This window comes from Aptenodytes patagonicus, chromosome 1, assembly GCF_965638725.1.
Source record: "Aptenodytes patagonicus chromosome 1, bAptPat1.pri.cur, whole genome shotgun sequence".
Taxonomy (NCBI): Eukaryota; Metazoa; Chordata; class Aves; order Sphenisciformes; family Spheniscidae; genus Aptenodytes; species Aptenodytes patagonicus.
The window spans coordinates 64137914-64158812 of record NC_134949.1 but is presented as its reverse complement, the minus strand read 5'-3'; the positions used below and the strand labels follow the sequence as shown (position 1 = coordinate 64158812).

Below are 20899 nucleotides of genomic sequence, written 5' to 3'. Positions count from 1 at the left end.
CCCCCTTTCTTTTTTTTTCCCTTTCAAATTCAGAAACAGAGGGTTTTCCCTCTGTACTTCTCATTTACTCCTTGAACATCATTGGCATTAGTCAGCAAACTCCTGCTATTTCCTCCGTGAGCCCCTGACACTTGCAGAGTGACTAACCCTTCTCTCCACACACTTTGGCTCCAACAGTTGCATCTGTTTTTTCCCCCCAAGAAAAATGGGTCTCCGCGTTGCGCACGTGCAGTACTCCCCTGTGGTCACTGCCACATGTGCTCCCGCTGCCGTGTGGCTGCAAACACCATTTTTTTTATGCACAGAACTGAAGAGCCAGGAGGGGATGGCAGGGCCAGCATTCAGGTCACTTCTTAACTCACCATCACAGTAGCAGTGTCCCTCAAACTGGGAAGTGGTTAGCTACTGCCCCAAGCACGGGCATGTGGGGAACACAATGGAGGAAGACTCGACTGACCTAGCTTCTCTTTGCGGCCCTGCCAGTAACCTGGTCTGTTGGGTCACATTGCCTCCAGGTGCCTGTATCAGTCTTTCCTTCCTGGGACCGAGACTCTCTGCCTTCGTCGAGGTGCCGGGTGCCTGACACAGCGCGCAGGTGGTCTCAGCTGGGCTTCTGAGGCACGAATGCAGGGTGAGTAAAAACACAGCTCCTCGTGACTCAAGGCCACCTCATCAGAGCATGACAGAAGGCTCCTCCTGGCCAGGTGGGCTTGCACAAGATGTCCACCCACAGCCACGCTCACAGGGGACCTCGCATGCAACTCATGCTCACGTAGGCATACCCACAGACCTGCCCACACTTTGCTCTCAGCGCCGTGCTCGAGCAGACAGCGAGTTTGTTGCGTTCACCTTTCCAGGGTGATGCCAAGAGCACACAGACCACTCTCCCCTACATCCAACATGCAAAGAGGAGTCCTTGCCCCCAGGGCAAGGCCATGCCCTCAGGCTACGGTAGGTGCTAATTCCCACCACCCTTAATGGGAACGACCCACATCCAGAGCGAAGCATGTCAGTAAGGATCAGTGGGAAGGCTTGCCAACTTGGTGCCGGAGAAGTCTGTTCCCCGTGAGACCTTGCTGCCCCCAACCCGGCACCGACCCCACTCCCCCCGCTGTTACCTCCGTCCCCATTGTAGGAGAGCCTTCTGCATTGCTGTGTAGGGAGGCATGAAAATAAACCACCGGCTCCAGTGCCACACTCCCTCCTGGCAGATCTGTTTCTCTCTTCTTAACTGTTTCCAAGTGCCTGGCTGTTTTATAATCCCCACTGAGCATTCCCTTAACTCCTTCCTCACTGAGCCCTTCCACCCTCCCTCACCCGCTCTCTCTTAAAAGGCAGAAAAAGCCAAGGCGAGGTAGGGGGTACAGAAAGCGAAGGAGGGGGCCTGAATTGAAGAAGGAACAACTGAATCAAACTGCACATATAACAGAACCAGCAAATTAGTCATTTCCCCAGCCTTCTCGTACGCAGACAACTGACTCTTTTATTATGATACTTCTTTTTTTCCTCGTGGACATTTGTGTACCTTAGAAGCTTACTTCTTTGCTAATCTCCTCCTGCTTTTTCATACGATGAGGTCATATGCTTCTGCTGGTAGCACAATTTTAAATCACACAGCAGCTTGCCCTTTGAGGTCTGAACTGAAATCGCTTTCTTAGATTACAAGTAAATATGAGTTGATGGCTTCACGCCCAGTGTCACCACCACCCCATTTATGCATACTGCAAAATCGAGCACAGGTATCACTTCTCAGTGGAAAGGACCTTGGCAATCACCACGAGGGCTGTGAGAGGGCTGCATGGAGGAGCTTGGGCAGAGGGGCACGGCCTCCCCGGTTCTGAGACATGGGACTTCGCAATTGCCCTGAAGTAAATTGGCGAGAGCCGCACACGCTATCGGTGCTAACGGCTTTGCATTGCACATGTGTGTGCATGTGTGTAAGCAAGTGCAGGTGGGGGGGAAGAGAGAGATACCCAGCCTGGGACATTTTAGGAGACCCACGGGTCAGGGCTACACTGGGATAACCATGACGTACTGCAGGTTGCTGTGAGCTGAGGTACGCTGGCAGCACAGCACGGGGCAGGACAAGTGCAGCGACCCAGCAGCTTTGGATTTCATAACCGTGATTATGTGCAAAGCAACGTCACAGAACACTCCGGTGCGTACACTGCTCCTGTGAGAGGATGAATAAAGAACATGGGGAGAAAAAGCAATGGCTTTTGTGCGTGCCCTCTCAGGTGGGAATGTGACACCTGCAGCTGGCTGCTGCTCTTTCCTCGAAGCCTACGGCTGCTTCTTCCAGCATTTTGAGGTTACCCCTGACAGCTTACACTCAAAAGTTTGCCAAGGTATCTTCTTCCCTGACAAAATGAGCTATTCTGTCACAAGGCTGGGCCGCAGGGCTTTTAAAAACGGTTCTGCTGATGTTCAAAGGGAGCAGCTTGCTGTGCAGAGGAGTGGTAGAGTTAATAGTAGTAGGATCCGCACAAGCTCCTACCCTGCCATCTGCCTTCAGCTCAGCCAGGCCTTCTGCTGAACAGCCAATGCGCGCTGGGGCCACTGGAGTGAGCAGCAACTCAATGACATGAAAGACTGCCTGGGTTAGTTGATTAAGAATAAGATTAAGAGCGCAAGAATCCTGTATAGTGCTGGTACTGACTCAGTCCAGGGATTTCACGGGGATATTTAAGCCCGGTTTTCGAAAGAAGTCTTTTGTTTTGCGCAGGTGGGTGTTCACATGCCTGCTTAAACCAGCCCCATGAACTGATGATCCCAGAAACAGGGGTCATCTCTGAAACTGCTTTCTTCTTTGGTTGCCCCTGCTAGAAAGTAGGGATAAATAATACTTAACTACCTCACTCCCTTGTAATGTTTAACTCCTTCACATTTATAAAGCTCCGCAGGAAACACAGGAAAGCCCACTGGAATGGACAGGGATGCCCCTCACAACCGCAGGTCGTAGATCCCCCTTGTTTGCTCTGTGGACTTCTCCTTTTAAGTGCCAGCAGACTCCAGCAGAGGCTGCTCAGCTCTGCTCCTGCACATCCAGATTGACAGCTTGCCCGTGCAACCATGAAGAGCAGGGCTTGGTCCCCTCGAGGGATGGTGAGGGCAAAACAGCTTTGTAGACCCATAACAAAATGCTAAGGTCCCTTCTGACGTCGTATCATTCTGCGGTGATATCCTACAGCAATTTAAAGGACCACTGTGGCTGGTCTCCAAACCCAGGAGGAGACAGGTGGAGGGAGCAGCGGAAGGATGCTGGTCTGGAGGGGGGATGGGGGAGCTGAGATGAGCAAGGGCACAACCTGCCTGCTCCAAAAGCGAAAGGAATGTAGAGGCCCCTCCTTCCACAGACGCAGGAAGGGAAAAAGACAGAGGAGCGAAAAGCCTGGACTTAATCATGAAAAACAATAGCTCATCATTTATTTTCATATCCCCTCGCTAATGCTGGAATAATGCTAACAGCGGAATTCTTATGGCATGCATGTCATGCCTGCAAATACCAAGTGAATTACTTCTCAGCTAGGCTATGGGCTATGGCACTGAGCAGCACATTCGTTACAAGCGATTGGATGATGAACAACAGTTCCCAAATTCCTCCTTCACAATGCTACTTGCATTAGTTGTAATTTAATGAGAGAGAGAGAGAGAGAGAGAGAGAGAAAGTTTTGGCTCAAACCACTGAAATAATACCGCCTGCCGCTTCTTCCCACTGGGTCTTGTATTAACTCACACCACCACCACCTCCACCTCCTCCTCCTCCTCCACCTCCTCCCTTTTCACACCTATCCTCAGGTGCTAAAAGTGGTGTCATGAAACCCATCAGCATGGCAAGAGAGCATGGCACGAAGCCCCCAGGCACATGCATTCTTTCTGGCTGAAAGGCAGGAGAGGACACAAACCTCTCCCTCTCCTCTGCCGACAGTAACGGGAGGGCTGGGGGGGGTTCCTCCAGCAGCCGGTGTCTGCATGGACAAGCCTCCAACTCCTTAGTTTCTTCCTCCTAGAGAGCCGGTTTAGGTGAAAGACACTGAATTGGCAGCTCTGGAAACAGAGCACCAAGTGCACACAGCACGACCCGTGTCGGTGCAGAGCTCCCACCACACACCCTTGCCAGCATGGTCTTCTTGCCCCTCCGGAGGGAGCCAGCCAGGTAGCCCAGCCCCCGTCCCTGCCCCACAGGCTGTCCTAGCTGGTTTGTCGCTCCTTGTAAAGATTTTGAGATCTGGTAAGCAGCCAGTAAACGCGAACAAAAACTTTGCTACAGGTAAGGCCTTCAGTGGTATAAATGTGCCACCACTGCTGACCCGCAACAAACCTGGGAATCACTGCCACGGCTGCCTCCTCATGAGCTCTCAGGTAGGTCTGTACCTCCCACGTCTTCAGGGCAGAAACCAAGTCCCTCTTCTCTGCTCCACAAACCCTGCCGCAAAAGGGACGGCCTCTTTGGAGAGGCAGGGGCATCTTGCAGGTTTCTGCCCCGGAAGGAGCCGAACGGGCCAGCATCGCCTCCCACTCCTGCGGCAACCTTGCCACAGAGCCCATCCCCCTTCATATGACAGGACATTTATCCACCAGATGACCCTACACATAAGGTTCATGCCTGAAACATAACCCAGTGTGTGGGGTCTCATATGCTGGGCCAGAAGAAAGCTGAGAGTTTTGATCTGAGCAGCAGACCTACAAGTAAGAGGCTGCAAATATCATTACTGCTCTCCTGGTGTATCCAGTCTCTTCAGCGTTCCCCACTGACAGCACGTAAATGACAAACATCCATGGATTCCTATCCGATGGAGCATCCAGAATCCTCCTTATCCCCTCTGTGCCAAATGTAATTTAAAAGTCCCCCACCCCCAGCCACATTTTGTGGTGTTTTGAAAAAACGAATCCAAACTAAATTTACGTGTTTCTGAAACAAAGGTATAGGCAGGAGAAGGCAAAATGCCCTTAGGATTGGAACCCAATGTATTTGTGCAAATGAGACCTAGGATTTACTGTTACCTTCCAGCCTCCGGCATGTGCTACAATCTTAGCCTTGGCTTAAAAACCATCTGTTTTCTTGTAAAGGTTGACAAACACCAGTGATCCTTTCTCCAGCGTACTGGCCGAAGTCCCATGGACCTGACTGGGGGAAGGAAGGTAGGCAGGATGCCACAGGATGCTCCCAGGGACATCTGCAGACATGAGTCTATATGGACGCATAGGTGCACATGTGTGCTTCCCAGCAATACAGCAGGCATGATGCTGGGGGCCATCTTCAGGACCTATCTGAATCCCCCCTTCCAAGCCTAGCCATAGCATGGCACACTCTGAGTTTCCCAAAACTACAGCTGCATTTTACGCAGTGACGTGGCTCTGAAATAAATGAAAGCATCCAACGCTGAAGTGACCCTAAGTGAATACAACAATTGTTACGATAAACAAGGATCACAGTCACAAAGAAAAGGAAGAAATGGTGAAGCTCAGCCTGCTGTGACTACCTGTGTGCTGGGCAGCTCACCCACACCCGCAGCACACAGAGCCCAGCATCCCCCTGAGGGGCACCAGATGAAAGGGGTCCCTGTGCAGACAGCAATCACAGGGAGAAGGGGACACAGGCAGGAGAGAGAAGTGGGGGGCTCCCCCGACGGAAGCCCACCGCAATGGCTACATGGCCTTTAGGAGCCTGGCACAGGGGTGGTGTTATCTGCTACCAGCCGCAAGCTGCGCCCGCTGCCTGCAAAGAGAACCAGTGACCAGGCTGGGGAGATGGAGAGCAGTTATCAGGGGCAGAACTACAGGGATGTACATACACAACCAGATGTATGGAGACCAGCTGGGCTGTAGGCAGAACGGGCCCGTTACTGCAACAACTTCTTTGGGCATCCAGTGAAAACCACAGAGGTCAGAGCCGCCAGCCACGATTAATCACATTTACAGTTTAAAACCCGACCAAATCCAGCGCTTCTGTTGGGACCATGAAGTTTGGCTGGAGGTTCCTGGCTCTGCTGGGAAGGCAGAGGCTGTCCTGCCCCTCAGTTCCCCTCCTGGCAGGCTGTCACAGTTCAGGAAGGGTGAAGTTCAGCCACAGCACTCGGTGCTGCACTTCAGTTCCCTTTAAGCCTTCAAATTAGGGCTTACACAGGGCTTAAGTGCAGCCCAGCCCAACACAGGGTTGGATTTCACAGGTCTCGCGTGCTGCTGGGTTGCCACCTCCAACCAAAAAGGGAATAAGCGCCCCGCAGGCTGGCTCGCAGGCAGCCCATCCACCTGGACACCCCAAGCAGGGGATGGGGAGCACCTGTCTCCCGCAGCCCTCCCCACATCCCCGGCCAGCAAGGCAGGAGGGCTGAGATCACCGGGAGAGGTTCCCACTTCCCTTGCCTCGTTTAGCCAAATAACTCCCAATATCTGCCTTTTCAGCAAGCGTTTCATGGTAACTGCAGTGTTTTACCCATGCGACTGTGCCTGCACTTTTCCTCCCCCGTGCACCGCTGGCCCCCCAAGGCTCACCCCGAGCCCCAGGGCTGACCAGAGAGCCCCTGCGCTCACCGGCCCGTGGCTCGGGACGTCTGACACGCAGCGTTCAGCTCCCACGGGAAGTTGGCATGTTCTCAATACGTGGCGTGCTACGTCCTCAGCCATGAACACCTCAGGTGGGCTGGTCATCTTCAACCAAGCACGACCGAACATGACAGGGCTGTGCTGGGGAGGGGGCGGCAGAGGGGAAGAGGCTGGCGGGGACAGGAGAAAGGACATAAAATACACAAGCAAAGTAAAAGCGCCATCCCCTCCACAAGCCCTGCAATGACAGAGGGTGAGGTGGACAGGAGTACCAACCACAGTGAAATCCAAATGAAAAACTATGACCTGCAGCTTGCTCCAGTGATGCCAAGTGACATAAGCACGTTTCCTAGCTCATCCCCAGTGCTGCCACAAGCATCTGTTTTATTGCGCCTGGTATCAAAAGCATCGGGCATCCCCACCTGAAACCCTGCCCCACCCTGCCATTCACTCACATCCCATCTTCTTCTTCCCTCGCACATTATTTTCTACAGGCAGCAGCTTTTTGGCAGGAGTCTCGGTGTCTGTTTGCGACAGGGCATGGCAAGGGAAAGCAGACGTCTCCTTGTAAAGCATCCTCTTCCTGAAACCCCTTGAACCCTTCCTGGCTGAGAGGAAATGCAGGGATTGATCATGACTCAAGTGCTCCTCTGGGACACAGCAATGATTTTGGAGGAACAGGAAATAACTTTCAAGCCAAGCCCAGTCGTAGAGAGGGGAACTCCACAGCCTGTAGCTCGAGTTTGCAGTTGAGCAAGAACAAAACCAGGGCTCAGGCGCCTACCTGCAGGGATGCTGAAAAAGATACAGCTACTTTACTGAGGTGGTCTCACCTACATTAGATACGTTGTGAGTGATAAGGTAAACACATCTAAATGGATACAGATTCTCCAGAAGATATTGCATTTGCATACAGATGCCAGCTACATCACAGGACCAGGTCAAGACTGAAATAACTGAGGATACAGCAGGACAGACCTGAAACACATCAGCAGAGCTGCAGATACCAAAGAACTGGTCCAGTAGGGCCACCAAAACCTGGCACTGGGAGGGATGTGTAGAAGACTCCAGCCATGCAGCTGTTATGGGTCAGGATGGAGACGAGCCGGTGGATGTGGATTTACAGGTCACTCCCAGTCAAAATGTCTTGGATGATATTTTTCTCAAGCTTGGATTTCTAGTAACTCTTTTGTTCAGCCTGAAAAGAGTGACATTGCTTCAGAAATCTCTCCCTGCCTTTCACAGGCAGAGTGGCAGTGTCCCCTCCTGAACACACTGTGATTTACAGCGTTCCACACTCACACCGGTGACACAACCCCTTACACAGAGACTGCAGACAGCACTTCTGCCAACATGTATGCTGTCACAACATTGCTCCACATAAACACCCTGCGTTCACCTTGTTTATATTTCCTCCTGTACAGGCTGCGACAGCTCACAAACACACAGAAGGCCTAATTTATATTTATAATAAATCTCCCTTCTTCATTCACCGCAGTGGAAAAGAGCCCTGGTACAAATGCAATTTGCTGAGAGAACGGTGTAACAGCTCTAAGGAGAATCAGGCCCACATTGCCTTCCGTAGACAAAGGGGATGCAGCCACATGCAAACACATGTGTGCGCTCCTACACATGCCTGCAAACATGGAAAAAGTCCCACATACATATATATACACACATATACTCTTCCACCTGTATTCTCACACACACGGCTCTGTAACAGCATCTACCATCCCTTCTGACTCGCACGGGCTTTCAGGCAGCACAGGCATTTGGAAGCTGCACTTTCATTATCCAGGTGCTCACAGCCTCAGATAAGCGATGAGAAAACGACACTGCAAGAGAAGTATCGTCACCGTCAATGGGATATGCTCGTGTCTGGGTTTCACATGTCCTTGTCAGGTGGTGCAGCTATTTTAAATGGGGTTTGCAACATGTTTCTTATCCCCACTTGCTAAATACACACACACTCTGATGTTGAGAGAATGCAGAGGGGGAGTTTGATGGGAAGGCAGGTTTCTAGTGATGCCAGTGATAGTGCTAGAAGAGATGAAGGAATTGGTAATTGTACTCATGACTAAACGTGATCCCCGCTTGCTTTATAGGCACATGCCTTGGGGGACTTATGAGGTCTTGAGTTTCTCCACAGTGTCCACAAACTGGCTGTAGCCAAGAGCTGTCCTTTTGTTTTAATCTGGCTTCAGAGAAACGGTTGCGATCTTTCTTCCTTCTGCAAAAGACCTCGTTCCAGTTTCCCTTGCCCCCATCACCCCAAGGCCTGACTGCGGAAGCGTGTTCCCCACAGGACAACGCCGTCAGCCTGCTCAGAAACTGGGGCTAGCATGCCGTGCTGGCGCTGCACAGGGGAAGCACACCCAACAAGTCCTCTGTGGTCTCTACTGGCTCCCAATAAGCTTCCATGAAGGTGACCTAACTATCAATTCCTGTCGAAGTGTTCTGTGCTTGCTTTAACCCCCAATGGCATTGCTGAGTTTGAGCAACTCATGCGATTCCTCCTACTTGCCGACTTCTCTCCATCCTGGTGGCACTAAGTTGGACCAAAAACTCTTCGCTCAATATGGCCACCAAGCCCACTAGCAGCCCCCTCAGATGCCAGAAAGCTTCTGTGCACTGACACCTTGGGAGCTGGAGGCTGGGCATCACCAAATCCCAGCACTGCTCCGCTGCTGACCCAGGGCTCACCCTGCGGCACATCACGGAATTGCCATAACAGAAGGAGCCCTGTTACATACTCCTCTGCCCTATTGCATTGCTAAAGCTAGCTGACACATTATGGATTACTGCTCTGCCCAGATCCCTACCCTGCACTCCTCCTTGAGGCACCAGAGTGCCTAAGTGTGGGATCAAAAGTGTTTGTCAACATTAGGGCGCTCAAGAGCATCACCAGAGATTTGCCATGTTAGAGATGACCCTACTCTGGGTATTTTAAAGACTAGCAATGGCCATTTAACTCCCCACAAGAGGAAGATTAAAGATTGCACACACACACACACACAGAGTTATGAGGATATCTAAGAGGATTTTCTTGGAAATTTTTCTCCGGCTTCTGAAGTCAATCATCTAAATAGGAAAGTAGCAATGATGGCCAGAAATTACCGCTATTTAGAAGCAAAACAGAGACCTGCTGAAAATCCTTGCCAAACTATTTGGAATTTGTCAACACTAAATGCTGCCTAGGAGAAAATAAAACCTCATGCATTTTAGCTGGACGTTCTTCACCTCCAGCCTCATGCTTTAAGCAAACAGATAGCCTTCCTACCAATGTAAGCATGGAGCAACATGGATACTCATCCTTCTGCAAGCCTGCTGCTGTCAGCTCCTGTCGGAATGACAGCCTGAAGCCATGGAAGAACCATGCAGATAGTCACAAACCAGGCACAGCACTTCCAGAAACACCACTGTGAAAAGCTAACACTGGGGTGAGGCTCAGACCACCTCCGCCACAACCACTCTCTGGGCAGGCTGGAGCATTGTCTAGAGATCATACTTCTGCTGATACCCTTCTTTTGGGTACTCCTCCTCCTTCTTCTCCCCATGCCAGAGCTGGCTGATTTGAGCACCTGTCGCATCCTTTCTCACAATACAGGTTGTGAGCTCTCTGGGGCAATGCCATGCCATGTTTGTCCATCTTTTGGAAAATTTGCAGCACAGAGATCCTTGACTTGGGATCCCAGCTGCTAGTGGCTACGAATAATTCGTAATTAAAATAAAAGTGAAACTGCACCAGGGGATTGTTGTGCCTCCAAGTTTTCTCCAGACTAGATTACTCTCAGGAGACACAGGAGAGCTACCACTGAGATAAAAAAATAAATCTCAGCCTACTAGGTTTACACAGAGACCATCAAAAATATGCGTCTGTATTGTTCTGACCTCCAGATCTTTTTTTTCCCTTCGCTCTTTCCTAACCTTTAAAAGGCATGTAAGATAAACAGAGGAGAAACCAGGCAGACAACATCCTTGGAAGAGATGTAGGAATATAATCAAGCCCTCAGACACACGCACACAAACACCATAATTTATCTCTTCCTCCTCCTGTTTGATATTATCCTCTGTTCTAGTATCATAATCTGTTGCTATGGAAACAGCTATGATGTCATTACGAGAGGTTTATGGATGCCTTGAACAGGAAGGAAAGGTACATGATGATGGGAGAGAAAAAAAACCACCTACAAACAGCTGCTGAGCAGGAGACGTTCCAGGAACAGCAAGTGTTAACAGCGAAAAGATAAATACATTGACGGTGCTGGCGCTGCTGCAGACAAGAGCAGAATATAAACCATGTTTTAAAAATAAAGAACGCTCACAAATTTTGCCTACAAGTAAAAATATTCTGGGAAAGCTAAAGGAGCTTCCTGAAAAACCAAACTTTCTCTGAAACGTTCTGCAAGTTTTCTGGGACTGGATATTTTCTGAGCCTTGCTGCTAGAGTCCAAGTCTCCATCAACCCACTCCATCGTCTGCTGTAACATTCCCTCCAGAAGTGTTAGCGTAACACCCCACCAATGCAGCTAATGGTTAGGGAGCTTGCTGGCTACCCACCATCCCGTGTGCCTTTACGATCTGTAACTAGGAAAAAAAAAGTCATGTCTTCAAGCAAAAATAAACAGAGACGCACTGAATCCACTGGATCACATCCAGTAGCAAATAAACGCCCTGACCCCAAACTATAAGCAAAAAAAGAGCTTTCCTTGCTGTCTTCACCCAAGAGAAAAACCATAATCTTACAGACTCGCTGCCAAACGTACTGACATACCTGACCTGCTACTAGAGAGAACAGTGTGTTGAGGCTCATACGCTCAAAACACCCAGCCTTCAGGCCACGCACATCCATGTGCAGCATGATGCACATGCGGTTCTCACCCATGAGCTCAGGCACTGATGACTGTGCCTCCGCGCTCGTACCCATTTCGGTCACCTGGGCTGATGGTGAGAGTAAGGCAGACATAGGGACAGAGGGTGGGACAGTCACACGTGCCCTTAAAGACATCATGTGCAGGCTGCGGGAAAATTCAGCATGCGGGGCCTGCCGAGGGGGAGAAAGGAGGATGGCAGATCAAATTCTTCCTGCATAGCTGCCTTCGTCATGGGAAGGGCAATGGCAGCGAGGGAGGAAACCACAAGGATCTCAGATCAATGGAAAGTGCTGGTGTTTCGGCTAATCTCTGCCCCATCAGAATTTCCTGAGCATGGAGAGCAGGATCAGAGATCTTACAGGAATGCTGTAGCATCAGTTTTGCCTCTGATCTTAGCTCCAGCAGGGGAATCCCCAGGCAGACTCTCCATCCCGCCTATGAGCATTAGGATATAGGTGGTATCTCCTGAACTCGCCCACCTTCCCTTCCAAAGATGTTAGAGACAACTGCAGGGAAAAAAACTGGAGAGACTGAAGTCAGTAAGGGCAGCTGCAGAAAGAGTCCAAGCCAGGATCTTCAGCAATCCACCCAACTTTCTGTTCCTGCCGGCCTTGGCTGTGACAGCCTCAGCCTCTGTACTTCTCAGGGATCACCTCCCTCTCTCCTGTTACAGTCACTTGCCTTCACCTTCCTTCCCCACCTGTCTCTCTCATCCTCTTCTCTCTTGTTCCTGACCTATTTCCTTACTTCTTCTCAACCTCCAGCCCACCCTTCCCTTCCCCGAACAAACCCCTGTCAAAAAATGTTTAAGGAAACCCACACATTGTGATTTCCTCTCCCCAAAGAGCCCAGCCGGTTTGTGTAATACACCCTCCTGTGTCGTCTTCTACATAAAATGCAAACCCTTTGGGGTGGGAACTATCTACCCCTTCATGTCAATGTCATGCCTAGTGCAGTAAGGTCCTGCTTTTGTTTGGCACTGGCGCTACTATAGCAAATACAACTGTTCTTAGGAATACTTAAAAAGCACCAAAGGAGAGTAAAAGAATAGGAGGTGTGAAAACAATGCCAAGTGTTTTGTGGTTTTGTCAGTTTCTTTAATATTTTGGGGGCAAGGTTCTGTTCCTATTTTTTATGAAACAATTTATTCTCTTCTGTGCTTTCTATTTGGGACTGCGGAGTGGAAAACAAAGCTGATCTTGGTAAAGAAACAGATTATGCTTTTTTTAAATTGGCAGGTGACACCAAGCAGGAAGGGACTGCAAAGTCAGGGGAATTAGATTAGAATTCAAAACAATCCCAACAAATTGAAAGGTACAGGATGAAATTCAAATGGGACAAATAAGAAAATCATATACTTAGGTAGGAAAGGCTAGTTCCACACATACAGGATAGAAAATGGCTCGCGAGGTGTCAGACCTCTTGGACAGGATCTGGGACCCACGGCACATCACAAGCTACACACAGATGAAGGATGTCATGGTGCAAAAGTGAAACCAAACAGGAGCACTGCCTGTAAGAGACGGGAAGGAATGCTTCTGCTCTACTTGGCCAGCGCAGGACCCCAGGTAAAGCGCTGTGCTCTAGCAGTGCAATTCAAGAGAGAGGTGGACTAGCTGAAGGGGAACACAGAGAAGCAGGAAGATGGTCGGAGCTGCAGAAAACAAGATACGGGAGAAAGCTGAAGGATGTGTTTGAGATAGTATCTAGCCTGAGGAACATAAAGCCAAGGAGAGACATGGCAAAGAGGCAGGAATAGTTTTCCCACACCCACTGTCGACAGGACAAGGAATCACAGCAAGCAAAGCAGAGCGGAATTACAGAGGAGGTAAAATCTTTTTAACGACAAAGATAGCTAAAGGCAGCGATGACAGCCTGGGCAGGCTGTGGACCCTCCATACATGGGGAATACGCTGGACAAGCGTGTTAGGGAACATGCTGGACAAGCACACATTTGATATAGTACATCCTGCTTTGAAAAACTTTTTGAAGTCTTTCCTATGCCTGCTACCTATGATTTCAATGATTTTGATGGGAGCTAAGTTTCTTATTTCAGTATAGCCCACAGACCAAGATAAACCTGTCAGCGTTTAGAATTGGAGGAGACGTTAGCCTGCAGGGTACTGCTATGTAACACCATTGTTCCAGGTCTTGCTAATGCCTTTAAGGATTAAAGGTTATAATGAACAGAGAAGACAGCTGCCCTTCTGAGTTTCCTAAGTATCTCTGGCAAATACCACTGCCTTGCGGGGTGACCTTTCCTGCTTTTCAGGGTAGGAGCTGTAAGCGATTGTTCTTACTTCATCCTTCCAGAGACAGATGTCAGCACAGGCCCTGGAAGGTGAGCAGCACAGAGAATGAGGCGTGAATAAAGAGTGAGCTTCAGCTTCCCCAGGCAAATGTCCCATTGAGTGGGAAATGCTGAAGAAAACCAAGGGAGCAAACTATGCCATCCTTCACCCAGCATAAAACTCCCTCTCCCTCCAGAAGGCGACGCAGATGGGCTAAGGCTCACTGCATGGAGACGGTGCTTCCCACCGCGTAGCTCCCCGGGTTTCAGTGGCACTGCTGCTGATCTACACTACCATCCCTGAAATCAGTCGAGCCCAGGAGCAGCTCGAGGGGCTCACATCTCGAGGACGCTTGCCTCCCACTGGCTATTTTGTATTCCCCCCCACGAATAAGTAAAGACTCCATTCCTCGGCATCATTCTGTCAGTGGCTTGATCAGACAGCCACTCTTTATATAGCACCTTGAACATATACAGCACTGTATAAACACACACTATTACAGCTTATTAATACTTCCACTAAATAAATAAATTCTAATCGTATAGCTTTTTAATTCTTTTAGCCCTGACTCCAGACTCTCCAAGGTATTTTGAGATGAGGTGACGCCTTTGCCAGCCTATGGAGATGGGGGCTGCTCGTCTGCTCACCTGTGCGGGGAAGCCTTAGAAGACTGATTTCTACCATCAAAATTACCCAGTTCAGAAGGCTACCTGAATTCAAGAGTGGTCCCACAATACATGCACTTGTGCTTTCCAGAGGAAGGACCTCAGTTGCTGATGTGGCCAAATGAGGGAGGATTCAGGTGTGCTCTGTGCTGTAAATGGGGAGAAGCAGTAACATGTCTCTGCTCTTCCCCCATGACAGACAAATTGCTAAATGCCTTATCTGGAGTGAAATTATCACCTGGGTTTATTTTCAAAACAAAAGCTGAACTCTGTACTGCTAGGGGGAATAGTTTCAAAAGAGAAGGCCTCCTGTTAAACACCTAGGTCCATATTAGGGTATGTAAACAGCTGAAGAAACAACCTTTTCTCTAAATAGCGTTTAATTCTCACTTCTTGTTATCCACCAGTTAACCTTCCAAAAGCAAGAAAAAGCCCTATAAATAATATTTCACATTCAGAGGGTAGAGATTTCCTAGTAAGGGTGAGGAAACAACCTCATTTTTATAAATGGACTGATTAAGCTACAGAGGCCATGAGTCAGAAAGGTACTTCAGCGTATGGCCAGCTTTAAAGACATAAACAATTCTAATGAAGTCAGCAGCACTGCCTGTGAGCTTAAATTTAGGCACAGACCTTAAAATATCTTCTTAATTTGGGATCAGAGAGGGAAAGGGTGGAACCTTCAAAAACATCCAGACTCGGCCTACCCAACCTCTACAGACACAGGGATGAGGACACCGCAATAGCTGTCAGCCCACCACTGAATGCCTTTGCAAACTCCCCTTCTCGGGAGTCTTGCCCAAGGTATGCGCTGTCCCAGTTGCCTCGACTCCTGCACCTAAGTGGTCTAATCTGCCTCATACCCGTGTCTCAGCCCAGTCTGAGCAGAAGGTGGCTGAACTTGCCCTTGACCTCGCCATCTGGCAGGACTGCTCTAACATCATCATCTGGGACCCACCTGCTGAGGCCCACAGTCGGGACAGGGATTTACCTCCATGCCCAGGTCACTAATCCTTCCATGATTTGACTTCCCAGAACTTTCCTCCTGACCAAATATCCACATACTTTTACAGGCCATTGCTGCGATGTGGCCAAAAATGAGGCTTACTCGTTTAGCCACCCAAGTACGTTATCTGCCTCCAAATAAATGGTCTAACTTCCAGGGGTTGACAAGAGTTCAAAACCTCCACAGGCATCAAGGAGGTCTCTGGGCTGTCCCTCATCCGTGGAAGACCTACACTGATCAGGGTCCATAGCCAGCTCTTACCCAGTCTGGATGAAACCACATCCAGTGGTTTCAAAGCACCGTGTGAAAATGGGCGGTAAATAGCAACCACTGGGTAAATGGGGAAACCGAGGCACAGGAAAATCAAAATTACTTCATTTTCCAGGCCAGCTGAGATGTCCAGCCGAAGTCAACAGGGTTTTCCCCACCTGTTACAGCCATGCAGATGAACGCGTTGCATGGCGTCCAAGGGCTGATGACTGTGGCGACTAACTGTGCTTGCCTCTTTGTCCAAACGCATTGTTTCCCTGCTCGCCCCGGACCCTGGTCCCAGCAGCGCTCTTTCCGCTTCCGAAAATAAAACAGCATTTTTCACCCATTACATCTCAACCCCATTTAATCACTAGATGCGGGAGTATGATAAAAACAATCATTATACTGGAGGGGGCTTCCTGCTATCCTGGTTTTAACCATATCTTGAGCTAATAAAAACTTACGCTTTTGGTCCCAGCATTGACTTAGCTTAAGTTCTGGTTATTAATTCATAAACAGGAAGTGCCTCCAAGTTATCATGTCTCTGCACGAACTTTGGGGTAAAGACCTTTACGTCGCCTCACTGGTGCTGCCTCCCCGATGAGCAAGTTTTGTGCGCTTAAACAAGATTTGAGGATGCATTCAAATCCCAGCAGGGCTGGCCTGTTCCTGGTGTTAAACGGGACCTGATCCGCGACACGTGCGGGGTCAGAGTTTCAGGCTTCCCAGCCCCTCGTGTGACAAGGACGGTGCACAGGCAGGTCCCTGCCTGCGCCGAGCTCCAGCAGCGGCACCGGTGGTGAGGTGCAATTTACAAATATTACCAAGATTAATTCCATAAGCCACCCACATAGAAAACTACCGACGCGGCTGCTAAAAATACACTGTGAGTTGCAACAAAGTTGTCAGGAATAAGTAAGAAGGAAAGCAAAGAGGAACAAAACCAAAACAGAGGTAATCGCTGTTTAGAAAATAAAGGTTAAAGCGTATCAACACCTTTTTTCACCCACTTCTGAAGGATGCCAGTTACGAGGCACCCAGGAAATCGCTGGAGACACCCACCCAGGGCAGAAAGCTACCCACAGCCCAGGCACCGGTGATGTCTAGCAGTAAGCCCTCTTAAAATGGGGTCTCCCCTGGTCCAGAGCCTGGCTCTGTTCTCTGCACAGGAGGAAATGTCTCACGACAAGTGCACTGATAACGATTTTGCACGGCAAGGGCAACATTGCCTAGAGGAGAGTCCGAAGAACCAGATTCTCGCCTGCCTCAAGCCGTTTGCCTCCTCTGAAGCCGATACAGCTGCCTCTGAGGAAGCCACACCTCCAGTGCCCAATGGGACAGCGGCCATTAATTTGCCCCAACTCTGGAGCGGAGGCCATGCGGGATTACACCTGATGAGGCCTGCTTTGAAGCCCAACACATTTCCCTGTGTGGCTCACAACTGAAACCAAAACCCATGTCAAACATTGCGCAGCAGTGTTACTTCTGTTTTATTTTACTTGGTAGGTTTTTATGTCCTTCATTTTGCCATTCAGCTCTGCAACACTCGGAAAAAAATGAATGAGAAAAACCCAGTGGAGGAGAAGATGACAGCAAAAACTCTGAAATCCTTAAAACGAATGGGAAAATTCTCCTTGCACAGTGTGTGTGGGAGGATTTCACACCAGATATTCATTTATTTATTATGCTTTACCTATTAATATCAGGTGAGGCACCATTCTGCTTCCCAGAACCAGTATTTAAGCCAGCTGCTCAGGGCAGGCACACACCGCTCTCACCTCCACGTTGAGAACCGCAAGTGACTTTGTGCATGTGCTCTATGTTATCACTCACTTAAATTTCTACTGGAACCATTTCGTAAGGCCTCCGAGGTGTCACATTTCCTCCTGGGGCGCCTTTTGTCAAAGAGCCTGTGTTCTGAAACCCGGACGGTGGAGACACTGTTTCACCTACCCTCGCCTGCCTTGCGGTGGTGGCGGTGGGCGGGCGTGCATGCCACCCCAGACTGCTCCGTCAAGGGCAGGAGCAGAGAAGCAACTGCCCACCGCCACAGCGCTGATCCAACCCCTCGGCTCCTGCACTCTCCTCAGTGGCCTGACTGTACCTGATGCTCCAGAGGAGGGCTACACACCAGACTGGTTATGCAGATAACGTGAGGCTCGTAACGGAGGATCGCAGTCCTTGCCTCCTTCCAAGGAGGAAATCGCATCCCCTGCGATAAGTAAGTTTTTATCTATGCACTGCGATATTGCAGGGAGTTCTAAGGACCTCTCATGGCAACTAGGAGGCGAAAAACATTCATTAACCCCTCCTCCACCTCCCTCAAAGCCATCCAGCAGCAATTTAACCCGCAAACATACCGCAACACAAAACAGATAAAACAATCCCAATCAGCCTTCACGCTATCCACTGGCTCCTGCGATTGGGATATTCACCTACTTTAAGGCTTGGGGCATGCTGAAGAGGCTGTGGACCCTTCCTTCTGTATCGGTTGCAGGGAATTTGTTTTTACGGGTTGCTTTTCAGGGCATTTTTTCCGTCCACTCTCTTTTTCCAGTCAGGCAGAAGCACGGGCACCGCTGAAGTTAGGATGCTCTAAGGAACCGCTAAACTTCCACCGCACGCTTCGGTGTGGCACCGCCGCCTCCTCCCCGGGAGGAAGCCGGCGCCCTGCCCGCCCTGGCTGCGGCCGAGGCCTCCGCTCCCTTCCCTTCCCCTCCCCTGCCCTGCCCGGCTCCGGGGAGGCGGCCGTGCCGGCGCTCGGCGAGCGCCCGCTGCGGCGCGCCGGGAAGGGGAGCGCGGCCGGGTTGACCGCAGGCCCTGCGCCTCACTCCGCCCCCGGCCGCTGCGGAGCCGCCGGGCGCCGCCGCCCGCCGCGGGGCACCGCATCGCCCCGCACCGCCGCCCGCCCGGGGGATGCGGCCCGACGAGGAGCGAACTTCAGAGGAATCGCCGCATTACCCACCCTGCCAGCGGCGCCCGCTCGGGAGGGGCTGGGCAGGCTCAGCGGCGAGCGGTGCGATGCCGGGCAGGCCTCACCGGCCCGCCGGTGGCCCGGGGCCGCGCCGGGGGGGGGAGAGGCCCGGCCCGGCGGGGGGCCGCGGGCAGGGGCCGGGCAGGTACGCGCCGGGGCTGCGAGCCTCGCCGCGGCCGAGGACGGGGGGCGGCGGCCGGGCGGCGGCGGCCTCCCCCTGCCCGCGACAGGCCCCCGCGGCCGCCCGCTGCCGTTGGAGGCGCCGGGGGCGGCCCGGGCGCGGGGGGGGGGGGCTGCCCGGGCCCGGGGGCCGAGGCCGCTCGGCGGTGCGGCCGGCAGAGGGCGCTGCCGGTGGGCCGGCCCCGACCGGCACCCCGGGCCCGCCGCGGCCCCTCCGCCGGCACCGGCCGGCCGCCGCGCAGGGCCCCGCCGCCGGCGCCGCCGCGGCCCCTCCGCGCCTCCCGGCGACGCCGCCGTCCCCGGGCTCCGGCAGCCCGGTGCCCGGCAGCGACGAGGGCGGGGAGGGACGGCCGTCCTCCCTCCGCTGCCGAAAACGCTCCTCTTTGTCTGCCTGCCTCTCGCGGGGTCCAAACTCCGCACCGCCGGTGAGCCCGGCGCTGCCCAGAAATAACCCGGCGGGCCGGTAACTTTACACCGCCCGCCGAGCGCCCTCCTCTCGGGCGCTGCAGCCCGGGCTCGATTTTCTCCTCAGATAAGTTTTACCGGCTTCGCCATAGGGAGAAAAGTACCGCGTCCCCGTGTCCGTTCCCCCCCCCACCCCGCTGGGCGCCCGGGTCGCCGCCGCCGCCGACCGACCGGTCCCTAGGCGGGATAAAGCGCCCGCCGGGTGGATGTCCCTCCGGTTTATGTAACGCTTCTCGGCCAGCGCCGAGCCGGGAGGGGTGACTGGGGAGGATAAATGCATGGCGAGGGGATTTAAATTAACCTTTTTTTTTTTTTTTCTTAAACAGCCACCCTGAAATACGCACCGATCTAACACCACCCCCCCCCCTTTTTTTTTTTTCCAAACCGAAAAAACTAAGTTGGGGCACTTGGGCTTCTCGCCGCAGCGCCGGCTGGGCTGAAGGAGAAGCCGGAGGAGCTGACAGGCGGCTGCCGGCAGCCCCGTCCCCCGCCGCCCGCGGGGTCTCCGCGCCCCGGAGGAGAGCCCCGGCGGGGGGAACTCTTGGAAAATCGGCGAAAGGAGCGGGGTGGCCGGTCCTGGAAATGAAAACTGCAGCGAGGGGCAGGCAGGCAGGCAGGCAGGCACACACACACGGAGGCGCAGGGCAAGCTCCGTCCACCTCATTGTTCTGCTCGGCACCGGCACGGACTTCACCCACCGCCCCCCGCCGGAGCCCGAGCTCCCGGGACCGCGGGGCCGGGGAGGGCTAGGGCGGGGGGGGGCAGAGCCGGGCGGCGACCGGCGCCTCGCCCCGCTCCCCGCCGGGCGCCGGGCAGGGCGGGGGTGCCCCGCCGCCGCCGCCAGCCTCCCCGCAACAACGCCGGGGGGACGGCGAACCGCGGGCGGCCGGGGACCCCCGGGTCGTTCCCCCCCCCCCCCCCCCGCGGCGGGGCGAGGGGTGCCGGCAGGGCGGGCCGGGCCGGGCCGGGGCTTACCTTCGTACATGGGAGCCATCGGTGCAAGGACGCCTGTTATTCATGGCAACGCCGCCACGAACGACGCGAGATCGCAGCCCCCCAAACTCAACACACATCTGCCATCTTGAGCGGGTGTCTCTCGGCGGAGGCGAAGCTGCCGCCTGCCTTCTGCATCGCTGCCCGCCTCAGCGCGGGGGGAGCCGGGCACATCCAGCCCCGCTGCCGGCCCTCCGACGCGGCCGGGGCGGGCGGGCGAACGGGCGGGGGGCGGCGGCGCCGGGCCGGGCCGGGCCGGGCCGGGGCCGGGGCCGGGGCGAGGCGCGGGGCCGGGCAGCGGCGGCGGGCGGCGGGGTCCCCCCGGCTCGGGACGGCGGCGCTGGGGAGGGAGGGAGGGAGGGAGGGAGGGAAGGAGAGAGGGAGGGAGGAAGGGAGGGAGGGAGGGAGGGAAGGAGGGGGGCTGGCGCGGTGCCCCCGCTCTCAGCGCGGCATGGCTGCGTGTGCCGGGGCGCCTGCAAAAGTTGCACTGGGGGTGAGAGAAAGGGAGAGAGAGACGGAGGGAGAGAGAGGGAGACGGAGACCGAGACGGAGAGGAGGGAAAAAAAAAAAGGCATTAAAAAAAAAAAAAAAGCGAAGGGAGTTTGCAAATAATCAAGCGCCGATGGCACTGATCGCGGCTTCCCAGAAGGAGA

At 53.0% G+C, this 20899-nt stretch overlaps 1 protein-coding gene across 2 annotated transcripts in view; it reads right to left on the bottom strand.

Annotated features, from left to right (window-relative positions):
• HIPK2 (homeodomain interacting protein kinase 2) overlaps nt 1-20459 on the bottom strand; it is a gene marked incomplete at its 3' end in the record, with an annotated part of 139393 nt that extends 118934 nt beyond the window's left edge. For both annotated transcript variants that reach the window (XM_076339831.1, XM_076339839.1), the window contains 1 exon segment: nt 20229-20459. In XM_076339831.1, coding sequence (XP_076195946.1) covers nt 20229-20247 — 19 coding nt within the window. In that variant the 5' untranslated portion in view covers nt 20248-20459.
• Nucleotides 20460-20899: the final 440 nt, after the last annotated feature.